General features: G+C 41.8%; 1 protein-coding gene across 1 annotated transcript; it reads left to right on the top strand.

Annotated features, from left to right (window-relative positions):
- The first annotated feature begins 1,235 nt into the window (after positions 1-1,235).
- On the top strand, positions 1,236-17,042 carry sall3a (spalt-like transcription factor 3a). The gene is given in 7 exon segments (XM_022209677.2): positions 1,236-2,637; positions 10,979-12,255; positions 12,258-13,422; positions 13,425-13,528; positions 13,530-14,133; positions 14,518-14,855; positions 15,364-17,042. Coding segments are annotated over 7 exon segments (4,002 nt in total). The 5' UTR covers positions 1,236-2,555; the 3' UTR covers positions 15,796-17,042.
- The last annotated feature ends 3,272 nt before the right edge of the window (positions 17,043-20,314 follow it).

The raw sequence follows: 20,314 nt of genomic DNA, 5'->3' as shown, positions 1-20,314 counted from the left end.
ATTTTGTCTTCCTGGAGGCTGCATCTATTAATACCAGATAATAACAGCCTTTTGGACATAACTTCAAAAGGGGGATGATGAAAGGAGAAGGAGAGGGAGAAGAAAACAGAAAGTTTGGTCACAGGACGACCTTGTTGTCAACAGATTTGTCTCTCATATGAGGTGGACGCAGGGGAATAGACAAGTCAAACAGACAAGTGGGGGAGGGAGAGAGAGAAGGCAGAGGCTCTATTTGAATCCCCCCCCCCCCCCCCCTTTTTTAACTGAAAAAGCATCTATCATTACAGTAAAATGGTTTGAGGTTTATTCAGAAATATGCAGGCTTTACACGTGATGATGGACATTTTCTAAACTATTTTTACAATGAACAATTCTGAAATATTAAAATGAATTATGATTTAGTCTGCAAAATGACCAGGATGGTAAAATTAAATCGTTTTACATAGAGGTTCCCTGCGCAAATCATGTTCATTCAATTTTTAAAAAAAGGAATATGCAGGCTTTTGATTTGCCCTATTTACATGCCACTCGGCGTCTCACAGCCTAATCCTCTGAATCCTCTTCCCACCATACCATGCGTCTGGACATTTCAATGCAAATAACAATTTGCAAAGTAAAGGGTTGAAGTGTTTGTTCAATACCTCAATATGCTGGTACCAAAGCACAACAATGTCTCCACTTTTGAATTCTTTTGATTTTGTGCGTAATAATGGCAAATAATCATCTTTCAAAACCTAGTATGATGTGCTTAACAGGCCACTCACTCACACATGTCGCTTTGAAATACTTTTATTCATAAAGTTTTTTTTTTTTTTTACAATAATTCACTATGATTACTGACTGTACGGGACAAAACTACATCAACAGTGGCTGGCCGCTGTGCGTAAAGGTTCATAAAGTAGAAATCAGTTAAAATACAGGCGGCCTGTTGTGATGGAAAGCCTACCGGTGGAACCACAAAATCGCCGATCTCATGAAAAGGAAAACACTCTACGAGATTAATATGACAGCTATCCCTTACAGGCGGCGACTGAGAGCTGGGAGATATTATATGATGGGAGGTCAAATCTGGGTGTTCACACTGGAGTCTGAGGACATCCACTGAACAGAAACGTGGTGGTACATCCTAGTGGTGGCTGAAACAATGGGCTGAACCCCTGCTTGGGGGTTGACTCACACACAGCGCAGTCCCCCACACGCACAGAGAGAGAGCGAGCCGATGTCCGACAAACGAGAGACCGGACACTGCGAGTGAGTTGCCAGAAGATAACTTCAAAGTTGGCTCCGATGTGAGTCCCGCTAGTCGACAGAAGGAAACACGCCGAGTTGAAGCTTTCGTTTGAAACAAGCGGCGTTAGCGTATTTGTCACCAGATATCCAGGAAAGCCACTTTTTTTGGAGAGCGCACGGAGGCGAGGGCGCAACCAGGGAGCTAAAACACGGCGAGCGGAGGGAGTACGAGAGGAACTTCACCGCGATAAGAGACACTGAAGAGGGCGTCTCTTTTTGCCGGACAAATGACTTTTTGATCACACTGACATTCTTATTGCCACCGAGAGGAAGGCTGTGCTAATCGTGGCACCGCTCTCTCGGAAGACGCGCGTCAAAGTTTGGAGAGCGGAGCTGCACCATTAGAAAAGAAAGAAAAACGGTAACAGTTTATTGGCTTTTATCAGTAACTTAACTCGTCTGGTTCACTCTCCTGCTTCCGTCTTCAGACCTAACTACTTCACCAGAAAGTGTCCATCAAGAAAAAAAAAGCAACTTCGAAACATCTCACAGACCGCAAACGTCGCTTCCTTTGAGTCCAGTTCTGAAGGTGTGTGTTCAGCCTCTGCACACACACACACACACGCCACAAAAAAAAGAAGTTACCGAGAGAGAAAGTGTGAGAACTGAAGCCAAGATCTCGATATAGACTTGACGAGAAGACGCTTTCTGAAGTTGTGAGGGAAAAAAGTGGGATCATAGAGGTCAGAGTGATGAAGATGAGAGACATTTCATGAAGAAACGCGCCGGTGGAATCCTTAGCACTTGTGCGCTTAGTGAAAGGAGGGGGGAGGAAGCCTGTTGTAGACCCCCCTGGAACTGGGCATAACAAGAGATTGGTGTGTTGTGTTGTGTTGTTGGGGGAGGTTGGATAGTAAAGAGAAAAGAGACGGATGAAGTCTGAGAGTGAAGCAGCTAATGCTTAGTCCGTCCCTTATTAACATATTCAATGCGCGTCCGCTGGACTCCAGCCAATCCTCCCCACCTTCACACGGTGCCATTAATCGCGAGGCATTATTCACTATCATAATTATTATACCGACATGCGCAATCCAACGCACAGCAACAGCAGCGGCGGCAGCAGAAACACGGGCTAATTTCAGTTTTGTGTTTTTTTTCCTTCTCCTTGCCTTTCCTCCCCTCTCCGCTCTCTCCTGCGCTGCCAGACTATTTGCGAACTTTTTACTGTGTTGATTCATTCGCTCTTCGCTGATGTATCTGCAAAACGCAGAGGCATCTCGGAGCGCAAACGCAGCAGCATCGCCAGCACCAACGCCAGCAGCAGCATGTCCCGACGCAAGCAAGCCAAGCCGCAGCACCTCAAGTCGGACGAGGATCCCGCACTAGCCGGGGTGATCTCCGAGCACGGTGAGTGATCCGAGCAGGTCAGCTTCTCTTATCCCACAGCTGCTCTTCACGCAAACAGCTCGTCTGCTGTTTCCACACTTCACTCCGATTTAGAAGCCGTTTCACCTCAAATCAAATCCCTTATAGTTTGGATTATTGTCGGATTTGTGTGAGATTTAGTTCCTAAATATAGATGCGACAATTTCTAATAAATCCATTACAATAGATTCATAAGTTAAATCGACAGGGACGCTTTTTTCCTTTCTTGATTAGGAAGTTTTGCAGTTTGTTTTATTTCGCCCTACCTAAAAAAAAAAAAAGAATGCGTTGACCTGCATCTCATCCAGACTGGATCATATGATCGGCTCCTGGCTGATATGACTTTTAGGATTATTGGAGCATCGAAGAGTTGGAAGTCTTCACACTAAAAACATTCACATTACGGTTTGGAGGCCTTTATTTCAAAGGCCCTGGTTGCGAAAATAGAACAGATTTATGTTTTTTACGTGGTTTAATATCAAAGCTGTGTGCTTAAAAAGCCCACTGTTGTCAGTCCTTTCCAGTTGATTTTCTACGTGCATGCGCGCACACCGAAATACAAACACCATCTGTAAACACACGCACAAATTAACAAGTGGGAAATTACCGAGCAGCTAAAACTGGGAATCTTTAACTCGGCAGAAAAAATAAGTAAATCATACATTTTTTATTATATTAAAAAATGAAAACAGTTAGATTTAATGTTGTGTTTTAAATTACCACTCGTGTCTTTTGTCCAACTTCGCCTGTCTGGCACTGCGAGGAGCAAAATGCGGAATCTGTTGCAGGTCGAAGCCTTGTTTTGTTATGGAAAATTTGTTTTGTTTACCCCCCTCACATAAATTTAGCACACTTGATTGCCCTTTTTGCTCACATTCGACAAGATCCGTTGACAGAGCTCGTCCTCGCCATGTAGAAGGGAAAAAAAGGGGATTATTTATCCTTTAGCCTGTACACAGGCTTCTGCGCAACAAAACCATCATTATAGAGCTAAAGTCAGCTCTGAAACAAGGTGGAGAGCTGCAGGAATTATGGAATAACAGGACAACTTGATGGGTATAATTTGACTTATTGAGCTTTGCAGAAATCCTCTTAAATATGACTGACACACTGTTATTAAAAACTAGTACATTAATAAAAATCAGTTAGAAAAATCACATTAGATTTATAAAGAAAAGACCTAAGAATCATTTTCAGTGTTTTATATTACTTTACCACACCTCACCTCAGTTAACACTAGAATTTTCTTTGACACTCACATTTTGTTAATCCTTTTCATTTCTATTAGAAAAATGTATGTTGTTTTGGTTCATTTTATCCACGAAGCGCAGCAAATCACTGCTATTATTTTCTACCTTTTCTCTCTTGGCCCATGTTGGCCAATACACACATCCAGCCACACACAACACACACACACACACACACACTTTCCAGGGCTTCTTCAGAATAGAAATGCCTGATGTAATCTCAGGGGAGCAGCTCTCTTTGCATGTTGACGTGAGGTTTTGGAGGGGGATCACACTGATGACTCTTGGCTCTTTTGTCCAATTTGCACTTTAGGTTTCCGTAATTTATGAGCAATTAAACACAAAGGCAAACCTTGTTACTGTTTCAGAGTTGAGATGTCATATTTTGCTCAGAGATAGGAAGCATCCATCAGGTTGCTCTCGTGTAGGATCATGGAATGAAAAGAGGTCTTTCTTTTCCTGTGGTAAAATCTCATATTTGGATGATTTGGATTTAGGTGTAATTTGTTTACAGATTTAGATTGTAATTTATAAAACAGACAATGCTCGAATCCACCGAGAAGGGAAAGAAATGTAGCATTTTTTAAAAATCTGAACACTCTGTTTTTGGATTTTGTTCTACATTTTAACCTCGACGTGGATGTTTCGCTTTAAAATAAAAATAAAAAACATATACTGTAATGCTGTCAGTGCCATTGTGCTTAAGACTGGAAGTGGCCGTGGAATGTTCTTGCCTTGTTGGAGCACTATACTGGCGCACTTTGTTTTCAGGATAGACACAGCAGTGAAACAATCTGCAAGCCTTTGGCAGAGCACAGTGAGCTCATACACACTTAAATAAACCGAATAAATACCATGTCTCATCCAAAGCTACCTTACACGATGAGCTACAAATGTCACACTGTCAGTATATCATTGCAGCATGATCAGATTCTCCGCTCCCTGCTGCTGTGGTGCAGCTTGTGACGAACACTATTGATTGCTGGACTTGACAAATCATTGCATATAATGTCGAAGGAATTCAAAAGTTCCAATTGTCAGCCACTGTTTGATTTAGACTTAAAATCCATATTTGTTGGGCTTAAAGGGGTGGGAAAATGAGAGGAAGAGAAGCATTCGGGTGGTGTTCAGATTGTGCTCAAGGACACACACGGTGTCTCCGAAGCATTTCATAAAACACGCATCCATTTCATGAAAATTAGCCAGCAAACCAAAAATCTTCCACCAGATCAGAGAGTGTAAAGTTCACCTTTTGTGTTCAGTTTTGTTCCCCAAATCATCAATTTGATCTGACGTTTTTTTTTTGGCTTGCTTTTTAAATGTGTCTTTTAGGCCACTGCAGCTCAGTGAGGAGTCTTTAATGTGCCACATCTCCCAAAACACGAAACCTAAAATGAAATGCCTTGTCTGGCGAATCATCACCCCCTTAGGCCTTCCGGACACTTGCCCCCCTGGGGGTACGGAGGGTGGGGGGTTTGTGTGTTAGGATGGGAGGGGGAAGGGGAAGGAGAAGGGGGAAGGGGGGGGGGGGGTCTGCCTTAGGAGTGCTTTACAAAGCTTGCTGACTTAACCTTTGTCTCGCCCGGCCAGCCAGATCCTGCCGGCTAGATGTCAAGCTCCTTGTACAATTAGAACATGTGTGCCGCTGACCTTGGCAGCACAGCTTACTCGTGTCCTAGAAAGTGTAAGCAGCGTCTTCCTTTTTCACCACCACTTCCTCTGCATCCAGCGTCTCTGCAGGTGTGCATGTGGGGGTGCAGTTGTGAGGCAAATTCTGTATAATCACAGTAAGATTTAGAGGAATTTCAAAGGTAAATTTGCTCAGGTTATTTTTGGACATGCAAAGGATCATTTGCACTTAGAAAATAAGTTTTTTTTCCCAGTAAAATTGCTGTGTAAAGATTAGATGAAACATCTGAGGAGACTTCTCAGGAAAGACATGGTGGGGATGCTTTACTGAACAGTTTATATTATTGTATGCAGACATTGTCAGCACTGTACATGATAGTTCAATGTCAAAATCGTTCTCAAACAGAGTTAAATTGTTAGGCGGAACCTTTTTCCCCCCTTTCTCTTCAGTATTCGAGGCCGCTACATGAGTAGTTATGAGGTGCAAAAAATATGTATAATATAGTGAGAAAGTCCCTGCTGACAGTGACAACATGCTTGTTGCCCACTTCCCCCTGCAGCGGGGATTTTGTTTGCCTTTTGTTTTAATCCCCTCTCCACCATTGGGTGCAGGCCTGTGGACCACCCACATAGTTTGTGCCAAAGATGTCTTCAAGAAGGCACTCAAATATGGCTGTGTCTTAATTACTACTCAGCACTGAACACACACATATGAACAAGTGAGATCCTGATTGAGAGGAAGGACTGTACGGGGTGAGGGAAGGTCTATTTAGCATGAGGCAAGCAGCAGATTTGGTGGGATTTAAGAGGGAGCTAACAAGCAATCAGCTGAAGAGGTAAATTTTCTACTTTCTTGTGAGGATTTTGTTTTGCTTTTGTTTCGATGATTTGAGGAGACAGTGAGCTGAGATGTGTCCAACAATGATGCAGGGGATCTCTTTTTTTTATTATTTGAAAATTAGACTCCAACAATCTTAATTTACAAAGAGACAAAGCAAAATTTTTTTCAAACGTCTCTCCTGACTGCAGAGGATGGACATCCATTCGATATCGAAGCCTCCTGCTCACCTCGAGTTCTTGTGTGAATCCAGAGACACAGAGCCATCTGACGGGGCGACACGGTCATCTGGACAGAGTGCCGTCATGAATACTGTATTGCAAATGCTTACACAAAACAAATCGTTAATGTTTTGCTGCTCCACATCTGCAGGCGATGACAAAGGTCTCTCTGTTAGTGCAGATATGACTGTACCACTCTGCAAGTAGGGCTGACCAGGCCGATGACACACACACACTCCACACACACACTCAGAGCTGGGCTCAGCGCTCTGCAGCTCTGAGGATGCATGGGATCATCCGAGGGAGATGCTTAGCAGGGTGCAGTCTCAGAGACATTACTGTTCAGGGACTGTGTAACAGCAGAAAAAAATCTAATTTTTTGAAAGATTTTAAAAATAACAAATGCAAATTAAGTACTAGGATTAATGCAAGGCTTAAACGTTGTGCGATAACAGACCTCAGTATTTTAAAAATGGAAATTAACACATCGCAGATGTGCGAGTAAAATCAGATTTTTCACCATTTTTTTTATCCTTCGCAGAATAAACTCCAAAACTGCTGACAATTCAAAATAAATTGTTATTTAAATAATTAAATGAGCACTTAACATTAGGGTTGTTAAAGTGTGATTTTTACTCTATTTTTTTGATGAAGTACAGCAAGAAAATTAAAATATTTCAACACTGTTGCCAACCTAAACGGCCTCTTTTTGCTCTCCCCTCCCAGCTTGAGCAGAACCTACAGTGATGCATCTCGTTAAAGGTCCTCTAAGCTATCCTCAGATTCTTAGAATAATGCATTTAAAGGGGGCAGAAGGAGGGCAGTTCTATAGGAACAGTGGAGGTACAGATGCTGTTTACAGATTACTGCTTGGCTTTATGTGAATGAAATTCAAGTTTTCACTGTATGACGAAGAGGGTTTAAGCTTCCAATTATTTAAACTATAATACCCTTTTATTAATGAGATACCAATACCTTAACACGGACTACATGCTACCAGTGTCATTGTCTTTGTGTATTCATTACGTGAATCTGGAAATTGTTCAGAATTGAGAATTTGTAATTGCCCAATGCTCCGCTCAATGCCCAGCTCTGTGGGCTTTCACAGAATCAGTGGAAAGCAATGAATACCTCATCTGATATAATATGTCAGATTAGCGGTTTCAGTTAGCATGCCAAAGATTGCTGAGCATGATAGCGGACACACAGATTCAGTGTCTACAATCCCGCTATTGGACTGCGTTCAGCTTAATATTTGCATCTCAGTAAATGAAGACTCTTAAACGAATGAAAAACGGATTGGATTTTTTTCATCCCTTCCTTTCCTCATGCTATAGGAAAATCAATACAACCCCCACCCACACACACACACACACACACACACACACACGCACACACACACAGATACAAACACACACTCACCTTTACACTGTCTTGCAAACACAAAACAACCACAAATATGTCGCCTTTACAGCTGCAGTGGTACGACACTGTGATGCTGATCCAAATACAGCTTGTATTCAGATTAGGAGAGTGAACAGTGTTTTATTGTTTTCAGTGGAGACATAGAAAATCTGTAAGTAATAGTGACTAATTGAAGCAAAGTTTAAACTGACAGAAACAACAGCAAATTTGTTGCACCTTACTTGTTTTCTTAAATCTTTTTTTTTTTTTATTGCAGTGGTCACAATGTGGACAAGTCTTTCATAATATTTTCTAACACACTATCAAAAAAAGGTTTAAAAATGTCAGTTAGAAAAGGGTATTTTAAATTTAGAAAATATAATTTAAGAAAAGAATAAAAACTTAATTAGCTTTTTTTTTTAAACATGCACAGGGTGAATTTAACAAGGCAGCCCTGTGCAATAGCACTACTGCACACTCCAGCTGCAAGTGTGTTGCCGTGTGTTTATTTTTAGGCGTTTATCTCTGTACATATGGACAGAATCTTTAATGGTCTTTGTCTGAGAGAACGTGTGTGTGTGTGTGTGTGTGTGTGTGTGTGTGTGTGTGTGTGTGTGTGTGTGTGTGTGTGTGTGTCTGTGTGTCTGTGTGTGTGAGTGAGTGAAAGAGGTCAGAGGCATACAAAGGCCCCCACTTGTAATTGTATGAATGAATAAAAGAGATTGACAGTAATACCATTCTAATAACTAATCAGCTCAACACAATGCCTACTCATTTGTGTTGACCCTTCAACCCTCAATTATGGAAATGAGTTTGCTGCTGTTCGCTGTTGAGGTTAAGGAGCTTTTTAGCCTGCTGTCACGTGTCGCTGACGTTTCCAGTCACTTGCTCCCTTTCAGTATTCAGTTTTTGTTTTCTATTTGAGGATGAATTATAATTTTTTATACTTACAAATAAGTGACACTGATATTGCCAAGTAGATATAATGCACATTCCAAAATAACGTGTGTAGGATTTTGAGCTGGTCTTCATTGCTGCTCAGATTATTTATTTATTTATTTATTTTTCATGGCAACACACATGATTAAGTAAAATAATATCTCCCTCTGTCAGCTCTTGCCCCCAGTAAGGAAGAGAACACGGAGCCTGTCCAAAACCATTGCGTTGATAATTAAGTCACAGACACCAGACCGTGATAGCGCACACCCCCTTTGCCCGCAAATTATAGAAGGAGTGATGAATTTCTTTACTAATGAGTCACTGTAATTGGCACAAATGCTTCATGTCTGCTTCACCATGCCTCATTCCACTTTAACCTTTGAAATTAGCTGAGGCACCGTATGAATCCTACAGTCGCTTCATTACAAAGCACAATAGGATTTTTATTGTTGAGCTAACGTGCAGAAAGTAGTTCCTTTTTCTGAGGTCGCTCTTGGCATCTTTTTTTTTTTGTATCTCTAAATCTATTGGGCGAGTTTCTCTCCCATGATTAGTGCAAACAAATTTCTACTTGCAGAAGCAGTATTACCACATTCAGACATATTTTTTACGCTGCTTTTAGTTTTGCAGGCATAAACATACAGATAATTATTAACCCAGTTTTAACTACTTTCTTAGTCATTCATCATTTAAACATTTATAAAAGCAGCTAACAACTTACAGCAACTTGCAGCAGCCCTTTTACACTGACCATTAAATAAATCACTTTAATTTGCAACGAAGGCCTGTGAAATTGTCCTAACATTTTTACAGCGTAAAGTGTATATAAAGGAGGTTTAATTTCTGGATAAATAGTTATATTACCAGATATACGCTGGGCCTTTGAATGTAAACTGAACAGGAGACTGAAATAAAGTACGAGCTAGATGCCTTGGCAGTGATTGACTTCACTTCCTACTCATCATGAAAGGGACGTATTTATAAAAACAACACACACACAGACACACACTCATGATAACTATACTTAAACAGAAAAAATAAACTTACAAGGGAGGCCATTTTTGCATGGTTTGGTTCAGGTGTGAATTAGGTCCATGTTCAGAGCTTGTGCTGGTTTGTTTGACTCTTGGTTGTATGTGGAAGAGGAAGTGGCTTCCTACAACTGTGATTAAACATGTGTAACTAATCAGAGACTTTGCTGCCATGGTACTAGCATGTAATTTGTTGAGTTATATCAGAGAGCATGGAGGGGGGGAGGGGGGGGGGCAACAGCAAGCATTTCTTAAGTGAGAGGGAATGTTTTGTATTTTGAACATATTAAAAAAAATCTTAAAGTGGGCACACTTTTAAATTATAGATCATGGTGGCACACAATTTAAACAGTCAACTTCATTATTATTCACTGTGCAGTAAGTGCAGAGAGTTATAGATTCAACAACACTTCCATTGGATGATACATTTTCTCTGATATAACTAAAATTCAGACCTTTTGAGGCAAGTGGGGACTCGCTTAGATTCAGAGCTAAAACATTACCTTTGTAATGCTAAATGAAAAGGCCTGGGCATTTGAAATTCAGGTGGAAATGACGGAGCTTGATAGCCAAGGGGAATCCTAATGGGACCATCAAAGTCCTGATTTGTACCCAACAGATGAGGCAGCTGTGAATTGTATGAAATATTGGAAATCAATAGGTTCTATGGAATTTCATTAAGCGGCAGTATCCACAATTGATGGGCCCTCATAATTTGATGGATTGCACAAAGAAAATTATTAGCTGGCTCTATGGGAGAGGGTGTGAATGCACAAATCTGGGTTTGAGAATTGGTGAACTAGGGCAATTTGTTCAGAGTAAAAAAAACAAAAAAGAATATTGATTTTGGTTATGTTAAATGAAAGAAAAAAAATCAAAGGTTAAATCTTTGCAGCACTGCACTGCAAAATATGTGTGGATTCTGTATTGATTATTTATTCATTAATTCTCCTTTCTTTCCTCCCTTCTTTCCTATCCCCTTCCACTGCCCTGACCCTCCCTCTCTCCCTGCAGCCCGAGGTGAGGTGCTGGATGATGCTGACAGCGGGAACGAGAGCCGTAGCGGCAGTGAGGAAACCCACGTATGTGAGAAGTGTTGTGCTGAGTTCTTCAAGTGGTCAGACTTCTGTGAACATTTAAAGAGCTGCACCAAGAACCCCCTGGTGCTCATAGTGAATGACAATGAGGACACACCTAACCCCTCCCAGGAGTACCCTTCAGAGCCCTCTCCTGTACCCAGCTGCCCCAGTGAGCAGGCTGACAGTGAGGACCCCAGGGAGGGCAACCACAGTCCTGCTGGTGAGGGGGATGATGTCCCAGAGACAGCAACCTTAAATGGGGTCAATGTCCTGGAAAAGGAGGACGAGCAGATGGAGCTGGAGCTTTCTCCTGGAAAAAATGTGGATCCTGAAGAGAGAGATGTGACATCCCCTGAGCCAGATGGCTCTCTACCTCAGCTCAATGATGTCGTTCCCTCTGCTATTACAAGCTACACCATGCCAAGCACCAATGTTACCTTGGAGACCCTGCATGGCACTCGGGTTGCAGTTGCCCAGTTTTCACAGAGTGTAAGGGCAGCGGCAGGCAGTGGGGTTTCCACCATGGCTATTCCCATGATCCTAGACCAGCTGATGGCCCTCCAGCAGCAGCAGATCCATCAGCTGCAGCTAATCGAACAAATACGCAGTCAGGTGGCTCTCATGAACAGACAGTCTGCCTCACAGCCTGCTCTCAGCCACCATCACAGCAGTGCTGCTGGAAGCCAGGGCCCTGTATCCTCCTGTGTCCCCCCTGTCACAAGTCAGCTACAGCTGCATAATTTCATCACTCCTCCTGTCCATCAGCTGCCTGTTAGGTTGCCAGGCACACTCAGTGGTCAAGGCCCTTCACCTCTGACCTCAGCAATAGAGGGGCCTCTCTCTCAGACACCACAAAGTGGCAGTCAGCAGTCTCACTCTTCAATTCCAAACACATCCTCTAATAATTCAATGTTTCCCTCACAAAGTGGTACAGGATTGTCATCTCTGCTTCCCTCTTGCTCATCCTCAGTCACAAACAACAGCATTAGCACTAGCAGTAGTGTAACAGGAGGTGGTGGCATCAGCAGTAGCTCAGCTCTTCCCAGGAACTCCACCACCCCTCCCTCACTCAGTCACAGCAGCCTCCTGAGCTCTGCCTCCAGTCTACCACTGATACCTCACAGCTCTTCGAGCAGCGTTATCTTCCCCAATCCACTGGCCAGCATAGCAGCCACAGCCAACGCGCTCGACCCCCTCTCAGCTCTAATGAAGCACGTAAGGGGAAGCCCCCGAATGTGTCTGTGTTTGACACTAAGCCCAGCTCTGAAGACCCCTTCTTCAAGCATAAGTGTCGGTTCTGTGCTAAGGTGTTTGGCAGTGACAGCGCCCTACAGATCCACCTACGTTCCCACACTGGAGAGAGGCCCTTCAAATGCAACATATGCGGCAATCGGTTCTCCACCAAGGGGAATCTGAAAGTCCACTTCCAGAGGCACAAAGAAAAATATCCACATATTCAGATGAACCCTTATCCTGTGCCAGAGTACCTGGACAATGTGCCCACAAGCTCAGGCATCCCGTATGGCATGTCGCTGCCTCCAGAAAAACCTGTAACCACATGGCTAGACAGTAAACCTGTCCTCCCCACTGTTCCCACCTCTGTCGGGCTCCAGCTGCCTTCAACGCTCCCTAGTATGATGGGTGGTTTTGGTGAGTCTCCAAGCCTCACTCCACTCAACAGATCCCCTCAGAGGCCATCCCCACCCTCAAGCGAGTGTGCATCTTTGTCCCCAAATATCATCACTGACTCTGGCATGACCACTACGTCACTGTCCCCGAAACCGAGCCTAGGTAGCGATGCACCTCCTCTCTTGAAACCTGAAGGCATTCTTTTGCCCCCTAGCTGCTCTACTAGGCCAGGAGAGAACACGACCACCACAACTACAGTAACGCAAGTGCTTCTCTCCTCTGCTGTCACATCCACAACGTCATCCAGCAGCGGCCAGGTCCCTGAACCCACCAGTAGCCCCAACTCAGTTTCCAATCCTGTGTCCCATCCGGTCCTTCCCATGCTATCAGATCAATTTAAGGCTAAGTTTCCCTTCGGAGGCCTCCTAGACTCTATGCAAACCTCAGAGACATCAAAATTACAGCAGCTTGTTGAGAATATTGACAAGAAGATGACTGACCCCAACCAGTGCGTTATCTGTCATCGTGTTCTGAGCTGCCAGAGTGCTCTGAAGATGCACTACCGCATCCACACTGGTGAGAGGCCATTCAAATGCAAGATATGTGGGCGGGCATTTACCACCAAGGGAAACTTGAAAACACACTTTGGTGTTCATAGGTCCAAACCTCCACTTCGGGTCCAGCACTCCTGCCCTATATGTCAGAAGAAGTTCACCAATGCCGTTGTGCTGCAGCAGCACATCCGTATGCACATGGAGGGCAGATCCCTAATACTCCTGTCCCCGAAAGCCTGCAGGAGATGGAAACTGACCTCTCCTTTGATGAGAAGAGCTTAGATGCGATGAGTAATTATGATTGATGACCTCCTGGATGAAATGGAGCAGGCTATGGATGATGAACCTGACCTAAAAGATGGAGAAATGGACCCACTGAAACCATATTCACCTGGGGAGCTCCCACCAACTTCCATCATGTCCAGCATTGCTGCAATGGAGAACCCAGATGAAGATGATTGACTCTACTGCAACATGACTCGCTCATTTGGTCAGAAGCCTGCACAGAACGGCGGCAACTTTGGAGGGGAGACTGATTGCTTTACCACGATGTCCCTGTCTGCAGTGGGGGATGCTGAAGGTCAAAGCTTGGGGAGCCCTGCTTTGTCCGAGTCCTCTGGCTCCATGCAGCATTTGTCCCCAGCTCACAGCCATTCTGAGATCCAGCAATCCAAGTCCCCAGCTACACTCAACAATAATATCAACAGCAGTGCCATGACAGCAGAGGAGGGCCAGGAGAACAATACAGCTGGCTTGGCAACAGTGAAGTCAGAAAAATCAGAGACCCCATCTCCGCTTTCTGCAACTGAAGGCACTGGGGCCCTTGACCTGACTGCCACTCAACCTGGTAGACACTTTATCAAGGAGGAGAGCCACTTCAACATGCTGTTTCTAAATAGAGATCGAGGTGTGTATGTGCAAAATCAGCTAAAAAACATCACAATCATATAAAGTGAATTTCAAATTCTTACAGATATCATGATAGTTATTGCTAAATCATGTATTCACACTAATTAAATAATTATGACACAAAAAGCTTGGTAAATGATAAACAGATAACCAGAGATTGAGGAAATGTAGGTGAAAACATTATATATTTGAATTACTAAAACACACAAAAGAAACATCAGCCTAAATAGCGTAATAGGGTTTCAAGAGTGAGTTGTAAATTTTCAAATCTGACAAATTCAAGATGCTTCCTTGCAGTTTTGAGGCTCACAGTTGATGAAAAAGATCCTGCGTAGGTCTAATGCCTTAATATTATAATACATTTCATATTTTCTTTCTTCAGGGCTAAACCCTCCTAATTTGGCCAGCACTGCATCAAACATGATCAAAATGGAAATGAACGGACACGGCAAGTCGTTGTCTCTGAGCGACAACTCTCACTTGCCCGTGGGCATTCAGGTTCCAGCTGCAGCGCCCCCGACCACCATGAGCCCCAGCATCAACCCCATGTTGGCTCCCCCGCCTCCACGACGCACTCCGAAGCAGCACAATTGCCACTCGTGCGGGAAGAATTTTTCCTCAGCCAGTGCTCTGCAAATCCATGAGCGCACACACACTGGGGAGAAACCTTTTGCCTGCTCTATTTGTGGAAGGGCCTTCACCACAAAGGGCAATCTGAAGGTATGATCCTGCTTAATATACATGGTACCAATTTGGATTTTATATAGATGGGGTCATTCTGGTTCCCAATATGCATTTAATGTGGAATCAGTTGCGGCTTAAGACTTTTGGAGATGTTCATCATATCTAAACCACTTCTCTTCTGATTATTTGCTCAATAAAGCAGGAACAATTTATATGTACAACTAGCATACATTAGAATTCAGTCATTTTCTGATATTAAACTACAACCAAACTTTCAAATTTATCTTTGGGTATGATGTGCTATTGACTGATTTAAATAGCTGCTGACATAATATTTAGTTCATGTCTGCACATTTTATGTCATTTATTAACAGTTTCCACTTTAAAAAAATTCTTATGTACCACAAAATTGAATGCTTTCATGTTCAGTTTGAGCCGTTTTCCTTCCGTTATAAACCATAACGTTTTGTTAGATGCTATTTTTCAATGACATGCTTATGATGTTTACATTTTTCTTTTCTTTTATCGTTGTTGCTAATTTTAGGTTCACATGGGAACACACATGTGGAACAATGCTCCAGCCCGAAGGGGTCGGCGACTGTCTGTGGAGAATCCCATGGCCCTGCTGGGTGGGGATGCCATGAAGTTCAGCGAAATGTTTCAGAAGGATCTGGCGGCTCGGGCCATGAATGTTGACCCGGGCTTCTGGAACCAGTACGCAGCCGCCATCACAAACGGCCTGGCCATGAAGAACAATGAAATCTCTGTGATCCAGAATGGAGGTATCACCCAGCTGCCTGTCAGCCTTGGCGGTGCAGGAATCACTTCATTGGGAGCCATGCCTGGAGGAATGGACCGTGTTCACACCGGCAACAGCCCTCCCATGACGAGTATGGAGAAAGCTGGTCTGGAGGTGGCGGCCAGTCGTCCCTTCTCCAGATTTATGGAGGAGAACAAAGAGATTGGGATCAATTAAAGAGACTTTTCTGTTTTATTCCAAGGTAGGCGTTTGGCAAAGACTAAGAGTCTGACAGTGAGGAAAGAAACTGCTGATCCAGTCTGAACTCATGCGTACTATATTATGTACAGATTAAATATTTTTCGTTTGGTTTTGGAAATATAGTGTTTAGTATTGATTAGAGGTCTTTGCTATTCACCCATTTCCTCTTCACTTGATATTTCGCCTATACGAACAATACTTTGTCTCTTGTTTGAGAATATGTCGTCTTGCAAGATTTTGCATGGTACTTATTGGTTTTTATCAGTATGTTTGACTGCTTTTATGAATTCCTTTGAAAAACCAGGATCCTGCCTCAGTTATGATGGGCAAGCGTCTTATCTGAACAGGACTAAAACACAAACGGACAGAGTTTTGTTTAAAGATGGTCTGACTTTTGCCCGGCAACCTTCTCTATGGTTGCTCTTTTAAATATAAAGGGCCATGGATAGACTGAAGAAAAGACTGAAGTATAGTGTTTCTGTGCTCGCCTGATTTTATTTTTTTTTTCTCATGAACTAGAAAACTTGAAAAAAATGATGTTTGAAATATTTTAATCTTTACATTTAGTCTCCTAGCATTGTCTTATAATATTGTCCTGTGTCTTTAGTATTTATGATATCAACAAAAAAAGCGGGTATACAAAAATATATTTAATGGCCCAAGCATTTTATTGATCCATTTTTTTTCTAAACTGCAGGCTTCACTGATGAATATCTCTTTCAATAAAGACAATATGTCATGAGTTGACAACCGAGAAAATTAGTAGGTTTTATTTGGATATCTGTCGAGACTATGTGTATCTTGTTATATAGTAAAGAGGCTAGAGATATCCGAAGCTGCTATGACAACAACCCTGCTTTTAACCTTTGTAAAAAGAAAAAAGAAGTGATCCTTTTGAAGAAATATCTATGTATAGAAATACAGACAAATCTAAAACAGGTATGCATATTTTGTATCGCATAAAAATAGACATCATGAGTTGAGAGTATTTGTCATGTTTGTGAATGCACTTTTTAAAAACAAGACGTTTTGTCTGTGAGTTACCGTTAACCTTTTGACTCAGCTATCTATTATGTGCTGTTTTCATTGTTTTCAGCAAACACTCCTACAATTGGCAGAGTCAGTTCTCTGTTATTGCATCTGTGCTACTCGTCAGATTGCAAACTCATCACTCAATCAAAACCTTCTTAAATAAAAAAGAAACAGGGTGTGTTTGAATCCTCCTTATCTGCATTCATTTTTGTCTTTTCTCTGTCACCCTTTTATTTGCATAAATTTAAAAAATAATGCAAGATTACTCATGTCAATGAAAATGTCTTTCTTTATCCTAATATTGCTATTTAAATTTTCCAATAGTCCGCTCATTTATTTTTGATATTTAACATATTGAATCAGGAAAAAACGATTTTGCAGAGACCAAAATGTTTGAGCATTTAATATCAGCCAAAATTAACATTTCAAATTTCACATAAGTTTTAAACTATTCCTACTTAATATGTGCAAAACCCAACATTTAAGTATTTAATACAATAAATTAATTAGCAAAAAAAAAGCAGTTTAGCGCTCAAACATGGCTATTTTTGCTTTTGAAATTGGCCAAAATTGTGGCCAGTTTGTTTTTCAGTAAAGAAATGTGTTTCCCTTTGTTAAACACGTTGTTTAGTTAAAACACTTTTTCCCAGATGTTTGGTTTACACTTTTCTCAATAGAATCATCACAAATAATTTAATTTTATGCATTTGTTCAGTGTTTGGATTGTAGTTACTCGACAGAGAGTTTTTGCTTGATTTAGTGTGGAAAAAAAATTATGATTGATAAGTGTGTGTGTGTGTGTGTGTGTGTGTGTGTGCGCGCGCAGGCGTGTTCTGTGCGTGTGTGTGTGTGTGTGTGTGTGTGTCAATGCGCATATGCATGTATGTGCGTGGGCGCGCGTGCATGTCAGCTTTGCCTCATATCCTGCCAATCCACAGTTTACATATGCAAATGAAAATACCATGACAGTAGTTTGCCACAATGATATTGCATTTTGTAGCAATATATAATTTATAAATTGTTATTTTATGTACTTTCATTGTTTTTCTAAATACAAAGATGATGAGGTTATTCCAGGTCTATGTTGTTGCCTTTAATAGGTAACTAATTTATTATTTAAAATTGTGTAGTAGAGAATCATTTAATTAGAATTTTTAGATCATATTGCAACAAATATTTTATATCTACCTGCCAATTATTGTTCAGTTAAGCACAAATCCACAATAAGATAATCATAAAACCTCCAAATGCATCATGACTGTTACATAGTGAGAAATCAGGAAATCATGTCATAATGAAACAATATTTTTTGAAGTGTACCAAAGCATTTCCTTCCTTTGCTGTTTTGGGAGTAAAACTGTGAGATAGCGCTGTGTCTGGGTTGTGGCGTTCGCCGTGTGGGATTCAGTGAAATCATTGTGTCTGTTAGTGAGTGGTAAAGCGAGGACGGCCTCCTCCCAGCGTTCAGCCCTCCTTGTGCAGGACACTTGACACATGGTCGGCATGTGGGTGAACACGCACACGCACACGCACACGCACACGCACACGCACACACACACAACGCACACACACACACACACACACACACACACACGCACACAACCTCACACTCCAACACAAATACCCATGTTTCTCACTTTTCTCCAACATATAAAAACCAGATACTCTTCGAGATGAAGGTGAAAAAAAGAAACAAATGTCCCTTCTGTGAACAGCCACATAAGGTGCAAGGTGAAAGTTAAGGTTAACTTTAATCACTGAGAGCCAAAGAGTTTTTAAATGTCAGTTTTTTGGCAAATAGACTGGCAGATGTGGCTGATCTTGAATTCCTAGATGCATAAAGTGAGATTACAGTGGCTGTAAACTCATTTTCATGTCAGTCTTCAGAACAAGACAATGAATCATACCTGGAGGAAATAAACAAAATAAACTAATGTATGATTTTAACAACTTAATATATGTTTATCTATCCTGTCAATTGAAATTAGTGTGTGGACATTTTTCAGCAGGTAAGTAGCTGATACGGTTATTTATTAGATATGATATTTAGAACTGGAAACCCAAATTGCAATTACAATGTTATAATATATATAGATAAAGAAATAGATACTGTATTTATCCACTTGGGGAAATGTAAAGTATCTAGTAGCTCATGTGTTACGTTTAAGAAAAATAAAGGGTCTAATGTGCAAAATAACATGCAAAAGGAGAAGCATGTGTCGAAACACCGTGTGTGGCTCCTTTTGCAGAACCAGTAGACCAACCAGCACGTTATCCAGCCCAGCTAAGCGACGACTGGTCTGTCAAAGCCCAGCTTACATCAGCTTTCACCACTGAGCCATAAGTGTTTATTTTTGTGTTATTTTTCTCCTAGCTTTTTTTCCCCACACATATTACTTTTCATGTTGATGGATGTGACTTAAATCTGGCCCTCAGGAGCTCTTTGGGGCTGATTGGGTAATGCATGCTGCTGTTTGTAAGCCCATTGTTTGACATTGCACTGTCAGCTGATCACACAGGCTTAGTCAGTGGAATTGTCAAGTAATGAAAGAAATTTCATGCTGACTGTTTTTCTCTTGTGAAGGCACTCATTTTGCCTCATATTTGAGTGCAAACAAAAGACATTCCACTCATGCTTCCACTCATTTGGCGCTTGGCATTTTAGGAAATGATTTTGCAGACAGCCAGTATGCATGCATGGAAGACTGTTGTTTAAGACTAATGGTGATTCTTCTCAATCAGTGTGTTCCTGGTAGAAAAATGATCTGTGAAGGAGGGCTGTTTTACCTCGAGCAATTCCAGTTATGACGCTGATCAACATGGAGTAAATGCAGGTTATAAACTCTGACACTAGAGGAATGTTATTTCCGTAAGACAACATGTTACCCAGATTTTCTTTGTTGGAGTTATATTATTTTTTCATTAAGCAATACCAATAACAATGGAATGTCCAACAACTGAAGTGCAATTTCATTTTAACTGTTACAAACATTTATGAGAAACCAGGGGAATGCAGACAAGGCATTTTTGAGGTGTGTCCATTTAAAAGGATTTTAACAAGTATAATTTTAGAGCGGGTTACAAGGCTAATTATCTAAGTAAACATGACATGCCTTTCCATTTCTCTTGGATTTTTTTTCTTCCTTTTTCATGAAATGTGGCAGCTTTCTCCTTTGTTCAGCACACGAAGCAAATTGCTTGGCCTTTTTTGTTTGTTTTGTTTTTATCTGCACTTGACTCGAGTTTGTGTGCTACCTGTTGAAGTGAATATGTGTGACATTTGTGCATGGCACAGTGTGAACAGACAGGCCATCATTGGGACGGGGCTGTCGCTGTTTGTTTAATGCCCTGCCTACTGTGAAAGTCTCCCTGAAACAGGCCGCAGTAAATATCCCCATTGATCCAGAGGCAGGGGGCCCTACGATGATGTATGGCAAAGAGCCACAGGAGTAAATCTAACCGA

The sequence above is a fragment of the Acanthochromis polyacanthus genome, chromosome 12 (genome assembly GCF_021347895.1).
Source record: "Acanthochromis polyacanthus isolate Apoly-LR-REF ecotype Palm Island chromosome 12, KAUST_Apoly_ChrSc, whole genome shotgun sequence".
Lineage (NCBI taxonomy): Eukaryota > Metazoa > Chordata > Actinopteri > Pomacentridae > Acanthochromis > Acanthochromis polyacanthus.
The sequence above is the reverse complement of the archived record's forward strand: the minus strand, read 5'-3'. Positions and strand labels throughout refer to the sequence as shown.